Source organism: Gymnogyps californianus, unplaced genomic scaffold, assembly GCF_018139145.2.
Source record: "Gymnogyps californianus isolate 813 unplaced genomic scaffold, ASM1813914v2 HiC_scaffold_52, whole genome shotgun sequence".
Classification (NCBI taxonomy): domain Eukaryota; kingdom Metazoa; phylum Chordata; class Aves; order Accipitriformes; family Cathartidae; genus Gymnogyps; species Gymnogyps californianus.
The window spans coordinates 26,975-43,259 of NW_026114422.1; the positions used below are offsets into that span (position 1 = coordinate 26,975).

Genomic DNA, 16,285 nt, shown 5'->3' on the forward strand with positions numbered 1-16,285 from the left:
GGGATATAAATTTAGCAGAAGCCACTTGGCTGGTTAAGACCAGAGGATCTGCTAACTGTCCTGGTCCTGCCCAAACAAAACCCTTACATACTGTGGGAGGAGATAAGGTCCCCGTAGTGCACATAGGGAAGTGTCTGGGGAAGGTGGTGTGGATTGCTCCTCCCATGGGAAAAGGCAAACCCATTCGTGGGATTGTCTTTGCTCAAGGACCTGGGTGTACTTGGTGGGTAATGCGGAAGGATGGGGAGACCCGGTGTGTGCCTCAAGGAGATTTAACCTTGGGGGAAAAATAATCTGTGATGTGAGTTGTATGTTGTAGGAAGTAATGTAGCAGGAATGACCTGAACCGACGAAGAGTGAGTTTTGCAAGGAACCAAACGAGTGCAACAATGACCCAAACCAAGCCGGTGTCGGTGCCCAACAATCAAACATGCTGCTTCTCCTGTCCTGAGCACCCATCTTGACAGATGGGGCCCAAGTCATAGCCTGTTCTTATGAACATCTGGAGGAGTGCAAGAAGCCCATGGAATGGGAGAGTAATATCTCTCTGTTAAAGGACAGGGGAGAGGAATATCTCTCTGTTAAAGGACAGGGGATAGTAGTTAATGAGAATGTGTAAATCTGTATGTTGGGTATAAAGATGGTTTAAGTATGTAGTTTAAGTTGTAAGTGTTGGTAAGAAGGGATTTCAGTAATGAGAATTAGATACAACGGAATGGTTAGAAGATATATATATATATGTGTATTAAATTATGTGGGACCTGAGCATGATGCAAATGGTATGAAATAAGGGGTGGAGATTGCATTGGGTCTGGCTGAGATGGAGTTAATTTTCTCCATAGCAGCCCTCATAGTACTGTGCTCTGTATTGGTAGCTAGAAAGGTGTTGATAACACACCAGTGTTTTGGCTACTGCTGAGCAGTGCTCCTGTGGGAAACTGTGGCAGGTCCGCAGATTCCTTGACAGAAGAAGGAGTTGACCTAGACCAGATCGTCGTGTTCCCGTGAGAACCCCAGAAAGAAGAAAAGTAAACAACTTGCAGGAATTGAAAGAATTCATGAGCCGTTAGATAAGGAACTTGGACGAGATAGAGATTAACACATACAACTGTGGCCAATGGTTGATTGTGTATATGCAATAAGTGCCAATGATATTGAAACGCGTATATGTAGAAAATATATAAAAGCCGGCTGTGTAAAACAATAAAGAGATTTTGCTGAGAATGCTAGAGAATGCTGCTTGATCTTCTCGTATGTCGTGTCCGTCTCAACAGCGACATCTGGTGACCCCGACGCGGCGTGATTGGAACAGTCAGCGAACAAGGACTTGCGACCGCAGGACGAGGTGCGGTGGAGACGGAGCCCAGCGTAGCTGAGAGCGGCGGAGGAGCTGCGGAGTGATCCGGATCGTTAAGACACCTGTGAAGGTGAGCCGCTGGGAACGGGACAATGGGGAATAACCTCTCAAAAGAGGAGGAAGCCGTCCTTTCAATGTGGACACTTATATTAAAAAGAAAGGAACTAAAACTGACTGGTAATAACCTTCAAAAAATGCTAATTTGGGGACGACAGCGGGGGTTTGAGGCAAGTTCGGCTGTAGCAGTTAGTGTTACTACGTGGCGGTCCCTTGGGGAAGCATTGTTTGATGCCGCGTCTAAAGGTGAAAAAGATGCAACAGATTTACTAACAACGTGGCGAGTACTTTTAGAAACTCTTAAAGACTTGAAAGCTGAGCGTGATAAGGAGGAGGATAAGAGAAGGGACACTAACGAGGAGGACTGTGCTCCTGTAGCCTCTACTGGGCCGACCGAGGCTCCCCGGGAGACCTGTAAACTAGGTGGTCCAGATAAACTGCTTGCAATGCGACCTAAGAAAAAGTCTCCGCAACATGCTGCCCTGTTAGGGTCAAATTTTACAGGGACATATCAATCACCCTCTGAGCAGCTGAAAGCTGCAGAGAAAAACCCTCCACTTTATCAATTGCCTTCTGATCAATTGAAAGCTGCAGAGCATTCTCTTCCACTTTATAAGCTGCCCTCTGAACAGTTAAAAGCGGCAGAGCACTCTTCACCTTACAAATTGCCGTGGCAACAGCTGCAGGAGGCGAAAGAAAAATATACAAATCCTCAAGTCGATACAGGTCCTTTCCCTTCTCCGGTAAATCCCCCTGATAGTAATGAAATTGCAGACGAGGAAGCGCAGGACCAGTTGTACCCCCCTTTACCAGACAGTGACGAGGACGATGGTCCCCTGAGGGGTGTTGTTGAGCCCTCTACTGTCTCTTTAAGGCAGGGGGAGGGGCAAGGAGGACCGCAGTGTCGACCCCCCTTGCCCCGGTCGTGGGAGTTGCCACCTGCTACTGTTATATTCCAACCGCGTAATGCAGTACGTTTTTGGGATCAAGTAAGAAAAAAAGCCCTGGAATTGGGAAACTGGGAGTTGACTGAAGCCTTAGGACTGCCGATGATAGAAAAAGAAGGAGCTGTATCAGAGATAGCGGGGGGCCGAGTGCTTTCCCTGTGGAACTTGCTTTACCTGGGTCTAATCAGCCTAATCAACATGTAGGTTGGTCATGGAAAGTTATACAAGATATGCAGAGTGCTGTGGCTAAATATGGGCCGAATTCTCTGGCGGTGATGCAGTTGTTACGGTTGTTGAATTTGGATATGTTGGTGCCCTATGATTTTCAGCATTTAGCTCAAATTATGTTTCAGCCAGTACAACATTCAGTGTTTATGAACATCTGGCGGCAGCTAGCTGATCATCACGCACTGCAGAATATGCAGTTGCCTGATGGTCATCCCTGTCGTGGTGTAGGCACAGATGCATTAATGGCAACTGGGGCAGTTTTTAGCAACCCAACCATACAGGCGCAGTGGCACCCTCAGGTTCTTGAGCAAGTAAAGGGCATAGGCATGCAGGCTTTGTTTCGCACAGCGGAGTTAGCAGAACCAAAAGCGAGGTATACAACAATTAAGCAGGGATCCCGAGAGCCGTTTTTACAGTTTGTGGAAAAGTTGCAAGGCGCGATAGAGAAACAAGTGTTTGATGCGGGTCTCTGAGCCATGCTGACTAAACAACTGGCTAGAGATAATGCCAACCTGGATTGTCAAAAAATTATTGAGGCATTGCCTGGTGATCCATCCCTAGAGGATATGGTTACGGCATGTGCTAAGGTTGGCTCTGTTGAACACAAAATGGCTGCGCTAGCTACTGCTCTGGCTGCCCTCCGTGTGAAAGATCAGAAATGCTTTGGGTGCGGAAAGACAGGACACATTAAGTCCGAATGCCCTGATAGTTCGGGACAGAAAGGGAAAATGGGAAGTCCAAACAAAAAAGGGCTCGGTGAGGTTACATGTAACAAATGTGGGAAGAAAGGCCATTTTGCTAAACAATGTAGGTCAAAGTATCATGTTAATGGGCAGCCACTGCAGGGAAACGGCAGGAAGAGCACGAAAGGGCGCGCGCAGATACAAATGCCCTACAGCCCTGGCAACCCCTTTGCGGGGGTAATGCAGCAGCAATGCAACCCTCAACCTTATGTGACCAACTGTCAGGGAAAACCGTCGGATCAGCCGGGATGGATGTATCCACTGCCAACGCAGTAACAATTTCTGATTGCCAAATTCATCGAGTGCCTTTGGATGCCTGGGGACCAATTGGTAATGGACTAAGTGCCTTATTGATAGGACGCTCAAGTAGCACACTACAAGGATTGATGGTACATGTGGGAGTAATTGATGCTGATTACACAGGTCAGATTTGTGCTATGGTGTCCACAGCAACACCACCGGTCACGATTCCTCAGGGAACTAGACTTGCTCAACTTGTGCCTTTTATGAGTTGTGTTCCTAGGACAGAGCAAATTGTTCGTGGAGACGGTGGCTTCGGATCGACGGGGAAGCCATCTGTTTTTTGGTCCCAGACTGTCACAGACAAGAGGCCGCAGATGACCTGCTCGCTCGCCATGGACCATGCAGTCCCCTCTCGGATAAGTCTTTCGGGATTACTGGATACAGGGGCTGATGTTACCATTATTGCTCAACGTGATTGGCCTCCTGCTTGGCCTCTGGTGTCAAATAATATGGGAGTGATGGGCCTTGGGGGCGTTGCCGTTAGCTTTATGGCTGCCAAGCCTGTCCTTGTCAGCAATCCTGAGGGCCAAAAAGCAACTGTCCGACCCTATGTGACATCAGCACCATTGAATCTGTGGGGAGAGATTGTCTTGGGCAGTGGGGAGTAAAAATAACAACGGATTTTCAGTAGGGGTCACTGTGTTGCAGGGCGTGGCACGACCCACACTGGCACTGACGTGGTTAACAGAGAAGCCTATCTGGGTAGATCAGTGGCCCCTTAGTCATGAAAAACTCGCAGCCCTGCACCTGTTAGTTAAAGAACAAATTGATGCAGGACACACAGAAACCTCCCACAGTCCTTGGAATACCCCAGTGTTTGTGATTAAAAAGAAATCAGGGAAATGGCGTTTGTTACATGATTTGAGAAAAATCAATGAGGTGATGGCAACTATGGGGGCCTTGCAGCCTGGGTTGCCCTCACCGACCATGATTCCAATGCAATGGGAAATTGTAGTAATGGATTTAAAAGATTGGTTTTTTTACCATTCCTTTAGCCAAACAAGATATGGAAAAATTTGCATTTACAGTGCCTTCAGTGAACAACAGCGAACCTGCCAAAAGGTATCATTGGAAAGTGTTACCGCAAGGTATGAAAAATTCACCTACTATTTGTCAATGGTTTGTAGCAAGAGCTTTGAGCCCTGTTAGAGAGCGGTTTCCAACGGGATACTGTTATCACTACATGGATGACATTCTGCTAGCAGTGCCATCGCCAAAGATGCTAGCAGAAATGGAAACAGAAACATAAAAATCATTGCAGCACCAAGGGCTAGTGATTGCCCCAGAAAAAGTACAACGTCAACAACCATGGCTGTATTTGGGCATGAAAGTGTTAGAACGTACAGTAATGCCGCAGCCAGTCCAATTGCTATTAAATGTCAAAACACTCAATGATGTACAGAAACTGGCTGGAGTAATTAATTGGGTCCGGCCCTACTTAGGTCTGACATCCTCTAAATTGCAACCCTTGTTAGACCTGTTAAAAGGAGACTCAGACATTTCAGCACCATGAATTTTGACCCCAGAAGCAAAACAATTAATTAGTGAGGTTGAACAAGCAATTATGCAAAAATATGTGTGGAGAATTGATTTGTCTATACCAGTTCAAGTGTTTATCTTGATCGATAATTTGATACCTTTTGCCATGTTGGCACAATGGAACCCTGACTGGCAAGACCCTCTCCATGTATTGGAATGGGTCTTCCTCCCTTTCAGACCCAAGAAAACTGCTCCTGGCCTGTTTGAACTACTGGCTCAGATTGTGATAAAAACTAGAACTCGTTGTATGGAATTGTTGGCGCGAGACCCAGAAACTATCGTTGTACCAGTACAAAGTGAATACTTTGAATGGTGTCTTGCCAACAATTCGGCACTCCAAGCAGCAATGACAAATTTCACAGGACAAATTCGGTATCACCTACCCTCGCACCCATTAGTCAAAATGTGCAGTCAAATTCCGTTTGCGCAAAAGCATTTAAACCAGTCCGAGCCTGTGCCTGGTCCCACTGTGTTCACTGATGGCTCAGGAAAAACAGGGAAAGCTGCCATGGTGTGGTATGATGGACACCAATGGTGGAACAAAATCGAGCATCAGGAAGGCTCACCTCAAATTGTTGAACTGAGAGCTATGGTCATGGCATTTCAACATTTTTCTTGTCCTGTTAATGTGGTTACAGATTCTGCTTATGTAGCTGGATTAGTGCAGCGTTTAGACAAAGCTGTTTTAGGTCAAGTTAACAACGAAGCACTGTTTGGAATTTTGAAATTTTTATGGACAACAATTCAGAAGCGACATTCCCCTTATTATGTTCTCCATATTAAGAGTCATACGACTCTCCCAGGCTTTTTGACAGAGGGGAATGCGTGAGCAGACACTTTAGTTTCCGGTGTGGCCATGGGGCCTACCCCGGATGTTAAACAGCAGGCTGTGTTGTCTCATTCTTTTTTTCACCAGGGGTATCGAGCCCTGAAGCGGCAATTTCACTTGTCAAACTCCGAGGCCCGCGCCATCGTTGCTGCATGTCCTGATTGCCAAGGCCAACATGTCCCTCACTTTTATGGGACCAACCCTAGAGGGTTACAAGCTCTCCAAATATGGCAAACAGATGTTACTCACGTGCCAGAATTTGGCCGACTAAAATATGTTCATGTCTCTGTTGATACTTTTTCTTCGGTTGTTATTGCTACTGCTCACGCAGGAGAAACTGCACGGGATGCTATTCGCCATTGGCAACGAGCATTTTCCGTTGCAGGTGTCCCCCAGCAAGTTAAGACAGACAATGGCCCAGCTTATGTGTCTGCAAAAGTATCCTCATTCCTTCAATCCTGGGGTGTCACTCATGTGACAGGCATCCCTCATTCTCTCACTGGACAGGCCATTGTCGAGCGTATGCATGGTGTCCTGAAACAACTCTTGCAAAAACAAAAAGGGGGAATGACAGGAGAATCTCCAGAAGCACGATTGAACAAAGTAACATATGTCTTAAATTTTTTACAGATTTCTGATGATGCTCAGGAGCCTCCAATAGCACGACATTTTGGATCCTTGACTAACACCAGTGGGGTTTCCCCTGGGGTTAAAGTCAAGGTTCGAGATCTGCAGACAGGTCAGTGGTCAGACCCCTGTGACTTACTAACTTGGGGGCGAGGATATGCTTGTGTTTCAACAGGTAATGGCCCTCGGTGGGTGCCTGCTCGTTGTGTCCGCCCTGTGCTTGGTGATTCTGCCCGCTGAAGGATGGATGGTCCCACAACCCAAGAAAAATGTGTGGATGACCTTGGCAAATGTGACCCACCAGGATACCTTGTACCTTTCTATTGCAAATCCTGACAACCCCTTATGTTAATGCGACACTGCTTGTATATAGAAATGCTACTGCTTGGTGTAATTATACCTCTCCTAACATTTTGCGATCTTTTTCTGTGTCCATTGCTTTGAGTGATCTGTTAACTGATGTTGATAGCGTTAGGCATGCTACTTTGCAAAACAGAGCTGCAATTGATTTTTTATTATTGGCACAAGGTCATGGATGTGAAGAGTTTTGAAGGATGTGTTGTATGAATTTGTCTGATCATAGTGAATCCATACATAAAAGTATTCAACTTTTGAAAGAAGGAGTTCGCAAATTATAAGTTGATGATGGGTGGAACTGGTTAAATAATCTGCTGAACGGATGGGGATTGTCAGATTGACTATTGTCTCTTGTGAAGACGGGGATGGTAATCTTAGTAATTGTTGTAGTTGTGTTACTAATGATGCCTTGTTTGGTCAGCCTGTTGCAAAGGGCCCTGCAATGGACTGTCAGTGCCATCTTTGTAGCACAAATACAAAAAGGGGGAATTGTGGGAAACTGTGGCAGGTCCGCAGATTCCTTGACAGAAGAAGGAGTTGACCTAGACCAGATCGTCGTGTTCCCGTGAGAACCCCAGAAAGAAGAAAAGTAAACAACTTGCAGGAATTGAAAGAATTCATGAGCCGTTAGATAAGGAACTTGGACGAGATAGAGATTAACACATACAACTGTGGCCAATGGTTGATTGTGTATATGCAATAAGTGCCAATGATATTGAAACGCGTATATGTAGAAAATATATAAAAGCCGGCTGTGTAAAACAATAAAGAGATTTTGCTGAGAATGCTAGAGAATGCTGCTTGATCTTCTCGTATGTCGTGTCCATCTCAACAGCGACATGCTCCCACAGCATCAAGGCTGTCTCTCCAACATTGCCCCCCCTCACCAGTAGGCTGGGGGTGGGCAAGATCTTGGGAGGGGACAGAGCCAGGACAGCTGACCCAAACTGACCAAAGGGATATTCCATACCATATGACATCTGCTCAGCAATAAAAGCTAGGAGAAGGAGGAGGAAGGGGGGACATTTGTTATTTATGTTTGACTTCCGGAGCAACCGCTACGCGTACTGAAGCCCTGCTTCCCGGGAAGTGGCTGGACATCGCCTGCTGATGGGAAGTAGAGAATAAATCTTTAGTTTTCCTTTGCTTTTGCACGCGACCTTTGCTTTTGCTTTATTAAACTGTCCTTATCTTGACCCATGAGCCTTTCATTATATTTTCTCTCCCCTGTCCAGTTGAGGAGGGGGAGTGATAGAGCGGCTTGGTGGGCACCTGGCATCCAGCCAGGGTCAACCCACCACACCCAGTTTTTCTAACATGCCAATTGACATAAGATTCCCAATTCACATTTTCTTTAGTTTGAGCACAGGAACCCTGATTTTAGTGTACATGTTAGCAGCATGAATTTAATGTATAAAATGGATGCATGCAGATACTTTGAACTTGAAAATTTTTTGTTCTGGTGTGGGTTGTATAGAAGATTCTGAACAAATCACTTCAGTATTTTTTTCTGTGTTGACTAGTGACGATCATTCCTCATGCTTTTTTCAAGATCAGCATGGTTATTTTACTAGATCACAACTATACTTTGGCCAGTGAAAGCTGATTAAAAGACCCTTAGTTGAGTCTGAAAACCAGATGACAATTATACATCAACATTTTAAATGGACTTGGAGCATTTGGAATTTATTTACAGCTGCTATTACCTGACTAAGATAACTTTGTTAAAGTAGTCACTGGAAAAGATTTGAAGTTAGTAAGTAGCTGTTCACAATAAGTGAATTACATTCATATTTTAATAAATAATTTCATGCTGTTTTAGCAGAGACTTCAGATATCACAAAGGTATATGCCCTTGTTTCTTAGGAGTGGGGTAATACAAGCACCATAGGAGTAATCCCCTTGAAATCAATAAGGTCATGGTAGATTTATACAGGCATGTGGTAAACAAGGATGGAATTGAGAGATGTTATAATGAGGTTTTGCTATACTGACTGTTGAAAATTTGACCTTGTTACACTTGGCAAAACATATTTGAGTATGGGAGGATTTCCCTCCCCCTTCAGTTTGCAAAGTCATTTATGTGCTGCTTGTGTATTTTCATGCTATATAGGTATGCGTTGTGCCTCTGCTCTGTGCATCTGTGAATTTAAGTATAGAGGCAATTAAGGACTAAGAAAAAGATGTTAGTTTTCATGATATCTCTAAGATAAGGTTTTCTTTAAATATTACCTTTTTTAATGTTCTTAAATGTTGCATGCACTTGCTATGTCAACTCTTGGCAATATCACATGTATTTTAATGCCATTGCTAAAACAATGCCATGGTCTTCTGCTCAGAGAAGTGTACCAGTCTAGTTTCTCCTTAGCTCTGCCATATACTTGTAACCTGGAGAAAGCTGTTCAGCCTTTTTCCTCCTGTATCACAGTCTAAATGTGGATATTAGCAGCTTCCTCATTACATGGTGTTGGTTACAGTTAAGTTGTATTTGGGTTCAAAGTATTATAAAAATTTGTATCACCTTTCTGCTTTTGTTTCTAATACTCTTCACTATCTGCCCTAATAAAAGCACAGAGAAGTCTTGTTAGCAGAATTTGCTTCTAATAGGAAAAATGGTAACAGATAAAAACCAAACTTCAGTATTTTTCAGGGCTTGTTTCTTTGTGTTTACTTTGGGAGTTCTTTGTGTTTTCCTCTGAACAAGATGGCAAGATCTACTAATAGCTGTTTTTCTATTATGCCTGTGGACAAATCAGTAATTGCACTTGCTTCAACTAATAGCCTCAGCATTTCTCAGTGAAAGCAGCCAAATCACAATTCAGGTCATCTTTATTAGTGAATTTCCAGCTTTAACATGTACCTAACCATGCTTCAGTACAGAGCTTCATAAAGTTGAATCAGCAAGATGTACGAGCCTTCTCTGAATACATCATGGGGTTGTTTTTGGCTTTGCAATAGGATCATGCATCAGATAGTTGCTTTAGTTTATCAGGGGTGGAGGTAAACCTCTCCTTCACTAGATCACTTTTATTTGAATTTTTTACCTGTGCAGAGGCAGTAGGTATGATTTTAAACCCTTTATGAATGCAGTACATTTATTTTAGCTAATACACCTGGTAGATACCTAGAGTTAACATACAGCTAGCCTAAGCAGTGATGTGTTTAGTATCCTCATCGCAATACCCAGTTTGCCTTTGCTGGCCAAGCAGTCATCAGCTGAGGATGTGTCAGCCTCCCTTGTTTCTTGGACCATGCTGGTCCTTGGCCTTACTGAGCTGTCTTCTGAATCTCTGGGCCAGGGTTCCCCTCAGGGAGTTTTATGTCTTTTTTTTTTGCCAGTGTTTTTTCTCCTGAGTTACTAGTACCATCTCAGTAATTTCAGTTCTGCCCTAGCTGTTTTTTAAATTATTATTTTATCATTTTGTTTATTTATTAATATTGTGTCGCTTTGGCTTCTGTACTAGCAGAGTCAAAGTTGCACATCTGTGTTTCCCAAAACTGTGCCCTGGGGCACAGATACCTGAAGTCATAGGTATAGTGAGTTACATGAGGAAATGCAAGTGATAAATAGCTATATAGTATAGCTATATAGTAGCAAGTCCTACATAGAAAACAATGTAAAAGGTAACCTGATTTGTAATGCATTTTTACAGTTGTTGATGACTGTATTTAATTATTTTTCCTTTTTGATCCAATGGAATAGTGAAACTGGGATACCACAATAGTTTTTCAACAACACGATCAAAACATTAAGAACATTTTAAACTAGGGCTGAAATCGCAGTTGTAGAAAAAAAACAATTAGTTTTGCCACATTTTGTTTTACCTACCTACCTGAAAATTCAGATTATAAAATTAAGAAAAACAATGACTGTTTAAAATATTTTATTCCAACATTGTACACTGCATTTACTTCTGCTTTATCTTTCTACTGTGTTCTTAGGAGATTCTTAATGAAAATTATAGACAAGAAATTAAACAGAAAATCAAAGATGCATCTGAAAAGGATAAGCACCTTCAGGCCAAGGAATACAAGGAAGGACTTGTTGCTGAACCAGTTCATGCTCAAAGGCCATGCATCAGCCCCTTACTATGGAAAGAGCAAGCCTTAACAAGATCCAACAAGCACTGCAAATACCTTTCAGCCAGGTTCCTGGATGCCACCATGCAGTAGCAGTAGTCATAATAAATATTAATAATTGTAATGTACAGATATTACCAATGGATAAATATTTTAACAGACAACATAAACAGCTGTTATATATAGTGAGTGTGCAATAAAGTAATATTAAAGCAGTTTCATTTATTTTTGCAGAACTGTTCAAATAGGCTTAATCGTGACAAACTACTGTAAAATGTTTGGATTTAGTGAAAAATAAGATATGTTACAACAAAATTTTGTTTCCAACAGTTGCTGTTCATCAATTACTCTTGAAATCGTTTTAGGTAGGTTTTCTAGCTAACTTAATTTTCTTAAATAATTCTAAACTGTTTTATCCTTCAAGACTGATTTATTTTTTAAATTGTTTTTGATGTAATAGATTTTAATTAATGCACTTAAATTATCTTCCCAAACCTAGGCATTTAAGATAGTACTCCAGAATTCGTTAATTCTCTTGACAGCGCCAGTGTGCTGAAGTTGTAAGCTTTCCTCTGGCAATTAGATGGAAAAGTTGATTTCATTAACAGGAATCACTATGACACTACAGTGACTATGCACCATATTATATTTTAACTTATTTTAATAAAAGAATCAACATATTTGAATAATGTTTGATTTGCAGCCAGCAGTAAGCACAGGATAAAATCAGGCTGAGTTAAACTACATATAAACTACTATAATAGAGGTTAGAAGCACTTGGTAAAGCCACTGGAAAATAACAAAGATGTTTTGGGACAGGAGACTGTCATTAATATTAAAAAAATAATAGTTTTTATTTCTGGTGTATGCAGGGACTTCCCTAAAATATATCTAAACTATGGCCAAATAGATCTAATAAAAAATTTGCAGATTATTTGTTTAGAGATGATGCTTGAGAACTTTGAGTCAAAATAAAACCCACACTTTTAAAAAGTATCAAATTTATTTATGCAGTACATACTTGATCAGTTCTCTTACATGTGTTTTAAGCTATGTAGGTATCAAAGGTGGAATACATACACATTTGACAACGTTTGAGACAAAAAACAGTGGAGACAATCCCATGTATTTTAAAATGCAGAAATGTCATATTCTAATAATGCTTTCTTTGACCAACAAAATTGGAAGATGATCAACAGTTACTAGTTGCATACAAGTACTTCACATTTACTTTGTTTCAGTTAAACTCCCCACTTCTAATCCCCCTTAGTGTCAGTCAGCTCTATAGGTCTCCTCATTTGAGCAATGGTATTATTTTAAGGTTTTATTTTTAAACATATAATGAAAGACCAGTTACTAGAAAGCACAACTCTGTGCTGCTGTTTAGAAATATGCTAAGTCTAAAAACCTAATGACTGCCACAAGCTCTTTAAAACTAGACTATTAATAAAAGTTAGGCTTTGAAAAATTAATCACTTGTTAGGGAAAAAAACAACATGAATTGGAATGAAGGTTAAATAATTTTGGCATATTTACAACACAACCCCCACTTGGACTTTTTCCAGTATGCCAGCATTTTGCAACCTGGAAGGCAGCAGTTTCAAGGGCCATGAGAACAGAGATCCCACCTAAAACCAGAAGGTCCTAGATCAAAGGTAGCCAGAAGGTTAGCAAGTAGGAAGAACTACTGTCACCAGTGTGCACATCCTCCTCCTGTACTCTTCCACAGCCACCTGCTATAGGTCACTAGGACACAGAACACTAGGCCACCTGGACCTTTGGTCTCACGCCATTTATTGCTATTCTTTTGAGACATAAAAAGTTTATGAAGGCAGAAACAAACAAGTTACAGGTGGAACATTCATGTGATCATTAGGGAAAACCAAACCACCTAGTAGTGTATTTTGTAGAACATGAGCGGCCTAAGACAAATGAAGGCATTAAGAACAAGCAATCAGTTTCCTGGAGTTTGGGCTGAATTTAAAGACTCTTGATGGCTGGCAGTTCAGGAAACAGGAAAAGCCAAGTTAGGTTCTTTGTGCAGACAAGCTTACAGCAGCCCCTATGGGCACACAGCTGAATGAACCACATGGTCATATGCAGTATTCTTAAAGGAAATCAGTAAGGTATGCTAGCAAACACTGAAGCTATCTTACCTCTACAGTTCTGCTGAAGGTATACCAAAACTTGCCTTTCTGTAATCCAGTTTACCAGGAATTACAAATACTTATAAGTGCAACATGAACTACTGCTGCAGAGGGTTCCTACAGGAACGGAAACAAGGAAAATGGCTCGCCACACTAAGAAAACAAAGGTCATAGCGTTAAGGAGTAATTCACAGAATCAAGTATCAAAGGAATGTTACAACACAAAATGTACAACAGTGCTTCATTAAAGAAGTGGATTCTTTGCACAAGGAAGGCCTTTTTTTGCCTATTTAATCCTTCTTTGTTCGTTTGGCTTTTGCAATATTCTCTTGGCATTTCTGTTTCTTCTTTTGCTCTCGCTCCCTGGCCTCAATTATTTTTGCAAGCTTCCATGAAAGTGCTGCACTAATTACAAACAATGGTGTAAGGGCAAAGATCACTGAAGTAAGAAAGCCATATGGGTCCTTTGCAGCCCACTCCATGATGTATTCAGCCCAAGCTTTAATATCAAACATCTTTTCTGTTTTTCTATTGGGGAAACCCTATGGAATAATAATAAAAAAATTCTGAGTAGTCAGAAAAATAAAAGCAATTACCATTTTAATGTCATCATCTTTCATTATTAAAGAGCAAGCTCATTTTTGCTAGAAGTTAAAAGTAGTGCATAGTATGTGAAACTGAGCACAATACAAAGTGCTGACCCTACCTTAAAGTACGATGTTTACAGAGTAATTAGGCATTTCATCCAACAGAGCTTCAAATACTACCAAGAAAAAGTTGCTACATGGAGAGAGAAGAAAGAAAAGAAAAAAAAAAAGTGAGGTATGTGCTTCTTTGGAAAAGAAGGAAAAAAAGCCCGTTTGGTTTATCTTTCTGTAGGTTTTACTGGGGAGGGGAGGAAGCTGGTGCTTTAAATAGTAAGCTAGCCATAGTAAGTCGGTAAGTCAAAAACAACATAAAAACTGTGTCTGAAACGAGTATTAAGGTGCCAGCGTGCGTGAGCCTGTGCATAGGCGCACATGTAGAGGCCACCAGACTGCCTCAGGCCGGTCGCCTGCGAGCGCCCAGGCAAGGGGACTCGCAGTCCTTCGGCAAGGAGCAGGAGCCAGGCAGCCGCCAGGCTTCACCCAGGGCCACCCAGGACACCTTCATGGTGACTGACTCCCTCCCTACCTCCTCCCGGCAGTCGTTACGCTCGCTCGCGCCACCCCCCCACCCCCCCCCCAATAAAGAACAGCCGCACAGTGGAGAAAACCACCCTGCCCTCACCTGCGGCGGGGGAGGGGGCACAACGCCGCCTCGGGCATCCTCCGGGCGCGTCAAGCGACGGAATGGTGGCGCCAAGGTCCCTGCGGAGTGAAAACACAGGCCATGAGGGAAAGACGCCCAGTACGGCCCGCCCCCGGCAATACTCACCTTCGCCCAGCACAGAGAGTGCTGCTGGGGGGGGGGGGGGAATGGAGGATGGCGGCGGCGGGAAGGCATCACCGAGGCTCGGGGCGGGCCGGGCCGGGCCGGGCCATGCCATGCCGCCTCGCCTCACTTCCCTCCCGCCGGCCGCACCACCACCTCCCTCATCCGCTCCCCACCACTACCCCACGGTACCGCTGCCTTGGAGGGTACCAGCCTACCGAGCGGAAACAGGAAGGAGGCGCCCGCTCCGCCTACACCGGCCGGGCACCCAAAAAACAGAATCCACCCGCCCACCACGACTAGCTAGAGCAACCCTAACGGCCGCCCAGCCCCCTTCCTTCAAGGCCGCCCACCTCACGTGACTGCAGGGACGGGGCAGTGCCCCACACATACATACAGACTTGGGCGTGGGCGGAGCGACCCCCCCACGCTCCCGGCGGGGGTGGGCCCCGCCCCGCCCCGCTCGGGCGGTGCTTCCCATTCAAAGCCCCGAAGTGCCTCGCCTCCTATAGCTGGCGGGTGCTACCTACATCACACTGATGATCCCCCATGCTGTTGCAGCATTGAGATTTTTGTTATTCGTTTAAAAAAAGATGTAGTCAGGAAAAATGAGTTTCCAAGGTATCTGACTGGATTTTTCACATTGTAAAATAACCCTGTTGAGGATGGTGGCAGGATGCAGCTCGTACCCAGTGACAGTCTGGCAGTGATCAGTCACCCGCTCAGGCTAGTGCAAGGTTGGGAATTGGTGCCCCACGTGCACAGTGGTGTCACTGGTCTGTCACTTCTCCATTTTCTCTTCTGTTATAGTGCTACTCAAGTGCATGGTACAATCTAGAGGTAGACCACAAGTAACTTCTGCTAGCAGCTTGGCAAGATCCCACATGTATCTCCTGCACCTTGTGGGAAATCCTGACCCTCTCTGTTGGTCTTTCAGTGACTAGCTGCAGTGCACCATGCAGTTCCCAGGGGTAAAAGTGCTGTGCAATAGTTGTGTGCTGCTATCAGAGCTTTGGTTGTTGCACTGCTCCCTACTGAACTGACCTCAGCAAAAATACTCAGCTGATTGCAGTATAATCTGAGTGACTGTTATAGCCCTTAATTTTCTCATATTGAAAATTCAGGGTTTGAGTTTTTGCTTTATGTGTGTTGCACCAAGCCTTTCCCTCTCCCTTTGTACACACATGTGTACACACACACTGATGTGAATAAAAACTCTTCATTATGCTTCCAAAGCAAAGTTAAGCATAGATTGGGTTTTAGTTTAGTACACGAGAAGATCTTGCAATCACTTAAATTGTATTGATCAATTCAGGAGTTCCTTTCTCTGCAGTATAACAGCAAATACCATAAGGGCATTCTTCTTTTGTATGTCTGTGTTCTTTCTGTGAATATTTATATTATTCAAAGGGCAGCAGACAGGCAAATAAGAAATATATTTTGTCAAAGGAAAGAGTCATTGACAAGAGGTCTAACTAGTCTAAAATGCTTTAGATTGAATATGTTGAATGCAATTTTGTGCTATGTGCAAATTTTTATTAGAGGCTACTTGTGCATTCTTATTCAAAACCTGTCTGTAGTGTTCAGGCTCTTGTAACATCTTTTAAAAATAGTATCTCTGTACATGTGTTAGCCATTTACATAAGCATTAAAACTCT

General features: G+C 43.3%; 1 protein-coding gene across 1 annotated transcript; it reads right to left on the minus strand.

Annotated features, from left to right (window-relative positions):
• Positions 1–12,059: 12,059 nt before the first annotated feature.
• LOC127028969 (small integral membrane protein 15-like) lies at positions 12,060–14,557 on the minus strand. The gene is made up of 3 exons (XM_050914647.1): positions 14,484–14,557; positions 13,921–13,994; positions 12,060–13,756 (listed from the first exon to the last, which is right to left on the minus strand). The coding sequence occupies exon 3, from the start codon at positions 13,727–13,729 to the stop codon at positions 13,505–13,507; it is 225 nt and encodes a 74-aa protein (XP_050770604.1). The 5' UTR covers positions 13,730–13,756; positions 13,921–13,994; positions 14,484–14,557; the 3' UTR covers positions 12,060–13,504.
• Positions 14,558–16,285: the final 1,728 nt, after the last annotated feature.